This window comes from Entelurus aequoreus, linkage group LG11 (assembly GCF_033978785.1).
Source record: "Entelurus aequoreus isolate RoL-2023_Sb linkage group LG11, RoL_Eaeq_v1.1, whole genome shotgun sequence".
Taxonomy (NCBI): domain Eukaryota; kingdom Metazoa; phylum Chordata; class Actinopteri; order Syngnathiformes; family Syngnathidae; genus Entelurus; species Entelurus aequoreus.
This window is the reverse complement of record NC_084741.1, coordinates 7,672,363-7,682,362: the sequence shown is the minus strand read 5'-3', so window position 1 is coordinate 7,682,362 and position 10,000 is coordinate 7,672,363. Positions and strand designations below refer to the sequence as shown.

General features: G+C 37.2%; 1 protein-coding gene across 1 annotated transcript in view; it reads right to left on the bottom strand.

Moving 5' to 3' along the window:
• The window catches only part of grik3 (glutamate ionotropic receptor kainate type subunit 3), a 283,714-nt gene that overhangs the window by 42,320 nt on the left and 231,394 nt on the right, over positions 1 to 10,000 (bottom strand). Inside the window, exon 8 of the mRNA XM_062064042.1 lies at positions 7,627 to 7,850. Coding sequence (XP_061920026.1) covers positions 7,627 to 7,850 — 224 coding nt within the window. The remainder of the gene's footprint in view (positions 1 to 7,626; positions 7,851 to 10,000) is intronic.

The window sequence follows — 10,000 nt, the reverse complement described above, 5'->3', positions numbered from 1 at the left end:
GACATCTTTTACAATAAAGCAAAACACAAGAAAATTAAAAAAAAAAAAACAGCAAAATATGAATGCAAAGTGTAATAAACACCTACAATATGATATATTGTCACTTTTATGCAGAACTTTGTAGTAAAAATCTGCTGTACAGTATGTGTGTTTGGCTCCCTTTTTTTCAGGATTGTCCCATAGAGTTCTAAAAACGTTATGACAGACCATCTCAAAAAATGGAATTTTACAGTTTTTTTTTACTGAATGGAACACCCAAAATTTACATTAGAATAAAGAAAGTGTGATTAACAATATTAACTATTAACAATAAAACACTGAATATTAACAACATATGCAAATATTTTACTTCTCAGACCAGCTCCTCCATAGACATCTTTTACAATCAAGCAAAACACAAGAAAATTAAATAAAAAAAAACAGCAAAATATGAATGCAAAGTGTAATAAACACCTACAATATGATATATTGTCACTTTTATGCAGAACTTTGTAGTAAAAATCTGCTGTACAGTATGTGTGTTTGGCTCCCTTTTTTTCAGGATTGTCCCGCAGAGTTCTAAAAACGTTATGACAGACCACTTAAAAAAAAGGAATGGGATTTTACAGTTTTTTACTGAATGGAACACCCAAAATGTACATTAAAATAAAGAAAGTGTGATTAACAATATTAACTATGAGCAATAAAACACTGAATATTAACAACATATGAACATATTTTACTTCTCAGACCAGCTCCCTGATAGACATCTTTTACAATCAAGCAAAACACAAGAAAAATAAAACAAAAAAAACCAGCAAAATATGAATGCAAAGTGTAATAAACACCTACAATATGGTATATTATAACTTTTATGCAGAATGTTGTAGTACAAATCTGCTGTACAGTATGTGTGTTTGGGTCCCTTTTTTTCAGGATTGTCCCGTAGAGTTCTAAAAACGTTATGACAGACCACCTCAAAAAATGGAATTTTGCAGTTTTTTTTACTGAATGGAACACCCAAAATGTACATTAGAATAAAGAAAGTGTGATTAACAATATTAACTATGAGCAATAAAACACTGAATATTAACAACATATGAACATATTTTACTTCTCAGACCAGCTCCTCCATAGACATATTTTACAATCAAGCAAAACACAAGAAAAATGTAAAAAAACATCAAAATATGAATGCAAAGTGTAATAAACACTTACAATATGAAAAATTATCACTTTTATGCAGAACTTTGTAGTAAAAATCTGCTGTACAGTATGTGTGTTTGGGTCCCTTTTTTTCAGGAATGTCCCGTAGAGTTCTAAAAACGTTATGACAGACCAGCTCAAAAAATGGAATTTTACAGTTTTTTATGGAATGGAACTCCCAAAATGTACATTAAAATAAAGAATGTGTGATTAACAATATTAACTATGAACAATAAAACACTGAATATTAACAACATATGAAAATATTTTACTTCTCAGACCAGCTCCTCCATAGACATCTTTTACAATCAAGCAAAACACAAGAAAAATGTAAAAAAAACATCAAAATATGAATGCAAAGTGTAATAAACACCTACAATATGATATATTATCACTTTTATGCAGAACTTTGTAGTACAAATCTGCTGTACAGTATGTGTGTTTGGCTCCCTTTTTTTCAGGATTGTCCCGTAGAGTTCTAAAAACGTTATGACAGACCACTTCAAAAAAACGGAATGGAATTTTACAGTTTTTTACTGAATGGAACACCCAAAATGTACATTAAAATAAAGAAAGTGTGATTAACAATATTAACTATGAACAATAAAACACTGAATATTAACAACATATGAACATATTTTACTTCTCAGACCAGCTCCTCCATATACATCTTTTACAATCAAGCAAAACCCAAGAAAAACTTTAAAACACAACAACAAAATATGAATGCAAAGTGTAATAAACACCTACAATATGATATATTATCACTTTTATGCAGAACTTTGTTGTAAAAATCTGCTGTACAGTATGTGTGTTTGGGTCCCTTTTTTTCAGGATTGTCCCGTAGAGTTCTAAAAACGTTATGACAGACCACCTCAAAAAATGGAATTTTGCAGTTTTTTTTACTGAATGGAACACCCAAAATGTACATTAAAGTAAAGAAAGTGGGATTTACAATATTAACTATGAACAATAAAACACTGAATATTAACAACATATGAACATATTTTACTTCTCAGACCAGCTCCTCCATAGACATCTTTTACAATCAAGCAAAACACAAGACAAATGTAAAAAAAACAGCAAAATATGAATGCAAAGTGTAATAAACACCTACAATATGATATATTATCACTTTTATGCAGAACTTTGTAGTACAAATCTGCTGTACAGTATGTGTGTTTGGGTCCCTTTTTTTCAGGAATGTCCCGTAGAGTTCTAAAAACGTTATGACAGACCATCTCAAAAAATTGAATTTTACAGTTTTTTTTACTGAACGGAACACCCAAAATGTACATTAAAATAAAGAAAGTGTGATTAACAATATTAACTATGAACAATAAAACACTGAATATTAACAACATATGAACATATTTTACTTCTCAGACCAGCTCCCTGATAGACATCTTTTACAATCAAGCAAAACACAATAAAAATAAAACAAAAAAAACAGCAAAATATGAATGCAAAGTGTAATAAACACCTACAATATGATATATTATCACTTTTATGCAGAACTTTGTAGTACAAATCTGCTGTGTGTTTGGGTCCCTTTTTTTCAGGACTGTCCCGTAGAGTTCTAACAACGTTATGACAGAACATCTCAAAAAATGGAATTTTACAGTTTTTTTATGGAATGAAACTCCCAAAATGTACATTAAAATAAAAAAAGTGTGATTAACAATATTAACTATGAACAATAAAACACTGAATATTAACAACATATGAAAATATTTTACTTCTCAGACCAGCTCCTCCATAGACATCTTTTACAATCAAGCAAAAGGCGTTTTAAGTCTACCTCTTGAAGCTCATGGAGAGAATGCCAAGAGTGTGCAAAGCAGTAATCAGCGCAAAGGGCGGCTATTTTGAAGAAACTAGAACATAAGAAAACATGTTTTCCGTTATTTCACCTTTTGTTTTCATTTACAGTACTAACAAAGTCGAAACGAGAAGACGCTGAACTGTCCTCATCTGTGGCCACCCTGCCGACACACGGCCACAATGTCACTAGCATTGTTGTGCACTCAGTTTGAAATCACAAAACTCCTTCAATTTTAACCGCCAGGTTGCTACAATGATTAGGAAACAAAGAATGAGAAGGTGTCCAAACTGTTGGCCTGTACTGTATATATTTTAATCGTCATTATAAATATTAAAATGTACAGTAGTACAGCTGTAGCGTCTTTGCCACCATGTTTTGAGGAGGTTCGAAGCTGTAACGCGGAGAAACCGATGGATATTTTCCTGGGTTAAGTAATGCTACGTTTTGTATGTTCCCCCATTCCTCCGAATCCTCCTGGGATTTAAGATACGATCTAAATTGTGTCAGCCTGGAGCCAAAGTGTTTTCTCGCTGCCTCCTCATGGATTCACAAGATGCACTTTGAGCTCTCCAAGATGGCCTCCTGCCCACCTGATGTAACGTCTAGCTTTGTTTCTTACGCCGGCGCCAAGCCCTCTCCGCCGCTCGCGAGGTCCCGCACGCGGCTAATGAGCGCATAAGGACTGCAGCTGGTTGCACTCGACCGCCCTCCTCGCGGCGTCGAGGCGGTTTCCCCCCCCCCCTACGAGCGCCACTTTGCATGAAAAGCAGCAGGAAGTGCGGAAAAATGTCATTCAGCATATTCAGCTCAGACAATCAGAGCGCTTGTCTGATCCCAGCGTCATTTGCTGATTTATTACTGCTGTTTTTCTGTTGTTTTTAATGCAAGAGCCCCGCTCGCTTGTAGATAGCCTTCATCGAACATGTTTCATCATCAGGTGTGCGTCCACTTCACCCCTGTTCGGTAAAGCTGCGTACCATGGAAATGCCCACCTCTACCTCAAAGAACTACTAACCCGCAAATCCTCCACAGGAACAATGGGAGACCGCCGCTCCCAGTCTGTGGAACACTCTCCCTGACCACCTGAGGGCACCACAAACTGTGGATGCTTTTAAAAAGAGCTTAAAAACTCTTCTTTTTAAAAAAGCCTTTTTTTAGATACATGCATACTATTTTTTAGCTATTTGGATGTTCTAGTTTTTATTTTTATTTATTTTTTTATTATCTTTTTTTTTTTTTTTTTAATACACTGTAGCACTTTGAGGTTGTTTAGTCAATGTAAAGTGCTTTTTACAAATAAAATCTATTATTATTATTAGAGATGTCCGATAATATCGGTCTGCCGAAATTATCTGCCGATAAATGCGTTAAAATGTAATATCGGAAATTATCGGTATCGTTTTTTTATTATCAGTATCGTTTTTTTTTTGTTTTTTTTTTAATTAAATCCACATAAAAAACACAAGATACACTTACAATTAGTGCACCAACCCAAAAAACCTCCCTCCCCCATTTACACTCATTCACACAAAAGGGTTGTTTCTTTCTGTTATTAATATTCTGCTTCCTACATTATATATCAATATATATCAATACAGTCTGCAAGGGATACAGTCCGTAAGCACACATGATTGTGCGTGCTGCTGCTCCACTAATAGTACTAACCTTTAACAGTTAATTTTACTAATTTTCATTCATTACTAGTTTCTATGTAACTGTTTTTATATTGTTGTACTTTCTTTTTTATTCAAGACAATGTTTTTAATTTATTTATCTTATTTTATTTGATTCATTTTTTTAAAAAGTACCTTATCTTCACCATACCTGGTTGTCCAAATTAGGCATAATAATGTGTTAATTCCACGACTGTATATATCGGTTGATATCGGTATCGGTAATTAAAGAGTTAGACAATATCGGCATATCGGATATCGGCAAAAAGCCATTATCGGACATCCCTAATTATTATTATTATTATTATTGTGTACCAAGTGCCATGAATTTTGCATGAGAAAGCTATACATTTGGTGTGGCGTGCGCCTTAACACGCCTAAAATCAATCAATCAATCGATGTTTACTTATATAGCCCCAAATCACGAGTGTCTCAAAGGGCTGCACAAGCCACAACGACATCCTCGGCTCAGATCCATACCATGAATTGATTAACGTGGACCCCGACTTAAACAAATTGAAAAACTTATTCGGGTGTTACCATTCAGTGGTCAATTGTACGGAATATGTACTGTACTGTGCAATCTACCAATAAAAGTTTCAATCAATCAATCAATCCCACATCAGGGCAAGAAAAAACTCAACCCATTGGGGGCTTGACATTGAACTTAGAAGCAGAGATCTGTATGTATGTATGTATGTATGTATGTGTATATTTGTATATGTACAGAAATGTATATAAATGCATATGTTTGGATATATGCATGTACAGCATGTGGATATATACATATATATATAGATATATATCTTCTTTTTGATCTTTTTTACTATTTATATGAGTATATTATTGTGTATTAGGGCTGGGCGATATATGGAATATACTCGTGTTTGTCTCTGTGCGATATAGAAAATGACTATATCGTGATAATGGAGTATACGTCCTCACGTAGTTGCATTTAGCTGCGGGCATTACACTAAAGGCGTCTCTCACTCTTTCTTGTCTCTCCTTCTCACAGAGACATAAAACAAGCACACCTTGTTTGCACATATGTTTTCCTGCACCAAGCCTGCCATGGCTGCATCTTGGGGTTCGTTACCACCATTTCCTGACAATAACACCCAAAAGCGCAGGTTTAAACCTTTGAAATACTTTCTGTAGTTCAAGATTTACGGTCATTTAAAAACAACACTGCATGTCATAATGGCGGCTACAGTTTTTGATGTTGAAGGTCTAAAAAAATGATGTAGAACGTCCGGCGGGCCGGATTGAGAATCTTAAAGGGCCGCGTGTGGCCCCCGGGGCGTATTATGCCCAGTTCTGGCCCTACGTCTCTTTTTTTAAATTGTTTATTTATTTTTGTATTTAATAATTTCATGATTTAATTATTAATTCCATTATTTAATGATTTAATTACTTAATGCCATTTAACATAATTATTTAAAGATCTATTTAAGTTAGTCCAATTTTGCCCTTTTGTCCAACTCAGCCTTTTTTTTTTTTTTCATTTATTTAATAATTTCATGATTTGATTATTAATTCCATTATTTAATGATTTAATTAATTAATGACACTTAACGTAGTTATTTAAAGATCTATTTATTTTAGTCCCATTTGGCCCTTTCGTCTAACTCAGCCTTTTTATTTTTATTTTTTTTATTTTTTAATTTTTTATTTATTTAATAATTTCATGATTTAATTATTGATTCCATTATTTAATGATTTAATTAATTAATTACACTTAAGGTAGTTATTAAAATATGTATTTAATGTTGTCCCATTTGGCCCTTTTGTCCAACTCAGCCTTTTTTTAATTTTTTATTTATTTATTTATTTATTTTTTATTTAATGATTTCATGATTTAATTATTAATTCCATTATTAAATGATTTAATTAATTAATGACACTTTACGTACTTATTAAAATATTTATTTAATTTTGTCCCATTTGGCCCTTTTGTCCAACTCAGCCTTTTTTATTCTTTATTTTTATTTATTTATTTAATAATTTCATGATTTAACTATTAATTCCATTATTTAATGATTTAATTAATTAATGACACTTAACGTAATTATTTAAAGATCTATTTAATTTAGTCCCATTTGGCCATTTTGTCCAACTAAGCCTTTTTTATTTGTATTTATTTTTTTATTTATTTAAAAATTTCATGATTTAATTATTAATTCCATTATTTAATGATTTAATTACTTAATGACATTTAACGTAAATATGTAAAGATCTATTTAAGTTAGTCCCATTTGGCCCTTTTGTCCAACTCAGCCTTTTTTTTATTTATTTTTTTTTAAATGTATTTAATAATTTCATGATTTGGTTATTAATTCCATTATTTAATGATTTAATTAATTAATGACACTTAACGTAATTATTTAAAGATCTATTTATTTTAGTCCCATTTGGCCCTTTTGTCTAACTCAGCCTTTTTATTTTTTATTTTTTTATTTTTTATCTATTTAATAATTTCATGATTTAATTATTAATTCCATTATTTAATGATTTAATTAATTCATTACACTTAAGGTAATTATTAAAATATGTATTTAATTTTGTCCCATTTGGCCCTTTTGTCCAACTCAGCCTTTTTTTTTATTTTTATTTTTTTATTATTATAATTTTTTTGTCCTGTCAAGCTTCTCAAGCAAATCATATAGTTGATGTAGACGCCAGGCCCTAGGTCTCTTTGAAGGTTGATCATCCGTTTTGACTACCTCTACTAAAGATGCTGCACACTGAAATGAGACTTTCCAACCCGACTGGAGCTTTTTTTTTCCCCCCTCCAACCACCGCTGGGCAGTGCACACGCACCCGCCTGCAGCGGCATACATAAAACATAGACCGCCGCTCGCACAGCGTGCCGCCGCCGCCAGCCCGTGCGCTGGATTCACAGCCCGCGGTGATAACAGAGCAAATGACCACGTGTGGTTTTACCTTGCGATGACAAAGAGGACGCAGCTGACCCCCAGGTAGGCCAGCAGGATGTAGATCCAAATGTCGGGGGTCATGGGGTTGAGGAAGGAGAAGAAGCCGTTGTTGGTGGAGTTGGGCTTGCGGTACAGGATGCTGATGCCCATGCTCAAGAAGGGCTTGGTGAAGTCCACCACCTTCTCCCGCATGTAGGTGATGGTGAGGGGGGCCACGGACAGGTCTGCCCTCTGGGGGGAGGAACAAGGGAAAACAAAAAGACTGATTTATTTCAGTATGTTTGGGTCAAAAATGTTATCTTTCAAGGATTCAAAAGATGTTTTAATTTCAGCTGACCTCGTTATCACTGCAACCTGACATCAATAATACAAACCCCGTTTCCATATGAGTTGGGAAATTGTGTTGGATGTAAATATAAACGGAATACAATGATTTGCAAATCCTTTTCAAGTACCCATATTCAACTGAATATGGGTTGAAAATGATTTCGGCCGCTTGTACCCGTGATCTTGTCCTTTCGGTCATAACCCAAAGCTCATGACCATAGGTGAGGATGGGAACATAGATCGACCGGTAAATTGAGAGCTTTGCCTTCCGGCTCAGCTCCTTCTTCACCACAACAGATGGATACAGCGTCCGCATTACTGAAGACGCCGCACAGATCCGCCTGTCGATCTCACGATCCACTCTTTCCTCACTCGTGAACAAGACTCAGAGGTACTTGAACTCCTCCACTTGGGCAGGGTCTCCTCCCTAACCCGGAGATGGCACTTCACCCTTTCCCGGGCTGAGAACCATGGACTCGTACTGGAGGTGCTGATTCTCATCCCAGTCGCTTCACACTCGGCTGCGAACCGACCCAGGGAGAGCTGAAGATCCTGGCCAGATGAAGCCATCAGGACCACATCATCTGCAAAAAGCAGAGACCTAATCCTGCAGCCACCAAACCAGATCCCCTCAACGCCTTGACTGCACCTAGAAATTCTGTCCATAAAAGTTATGAACAGAATCGTTGACAAAGGGCAGCCTCACTGGAAAACGTGTCCGACTTACTGCCGGCAATGCGGACCAGCTCTGACACTGATCGTACAGGGAGCGTTTAATATTCATAGCCAATGAAGACCCTATGTTGGATGAGTGGCATTTTAATCAGGCTTTAATCAAGACCGCCACAATCAGACAGTCCGATACCCCATACTCTCTGAGCACTCCCCACAGGACTTCCAGAGGGACACGGTCGAATGCCTTCTCCGAATCCACAAAGCACATGTAGACTGGTTGGGCAAACTCCCATGCACCCTCAAGGACCCTGCCGAGAGTATAGAGCTGGTCCACAGTTCCACAACCAGGACGTAAACCACACTGTTCCTCCTGAATCCGAGATTCGACTATCCGGCGTAGCCTCCTCTCCAGTACACCTGAATAGACCTTACCGGTAAGGCTGAGGAGTTGGAACACACCCTCCGGTCCCCTTTCTTAAGAGATGAACCACCACCCAATCTGCCAATCCAGAGGTACGGCCCCCGATGTCCACGCGATGCTGCAGAGTCTTGTCAACCAAGACAGCCCCACAGCATCCAGAGCCTTGAGGAACTCCCGGGCAGATCTCATCCACTTTTAACTACCTCAGCAACCTCAGCCCCAGAGTGGCATTTTAATCAGGCTTTAATCAAGACCGCCACAATCAGACAGTCCGATACCCCATACTCTCTGAGCACTCCCCACAGGACTTCCCGAGGGACACGGTCCAATGCCTTCTCCAAATCCACAAAGCACATGTAGACTGGTTGGGCAAACTCCCATGCACCCTCAAGGACCCTGCCGAGAGTATAGAGCTGGTCCACAGTTCCACGACCAGGACGAAAACCACACTGTTCCTCCTTAATTTCGAGGTTTGACCAGTACACCTGAATAGACCTTACCGGTAAGGCTGAGGAGTTGGAACACACCCTCCGGTCCCCTTTCTTAAAGATGAACCACCACCCCAATCTGCCAATCCAGAGGTACCGCTCCCGATGTCCACGCGATGCTGCAGAGTCTTGTCAACCAAGACAGCCCCACAGCATCCAGAGCCTTGAGGAACTCCCGGGCGGATCTCATTCACCCCCAGGGCCTTGCCACTGAGGAGCTTTTTAAATACCTCAGCAACCTCAGCCCCAGAAATAGGAGAGCCCACCACAGACTCCCCAGGCACTGCTTCCTCATAGGAAGACGTGTTGGTGGTATTGAGGAGGTCTTCGAAGTATGCCCTCCACCGATCCACAACATCCGCAGTTGAGGTCAGCAGAACACCAGCCTCACCATATACGGTGTTGACAGTGCACTGCTTCCCCTTCCTGAGGCGGCGGATGGTGGTCCAGTGTTCTATTTTTAGTGTAAT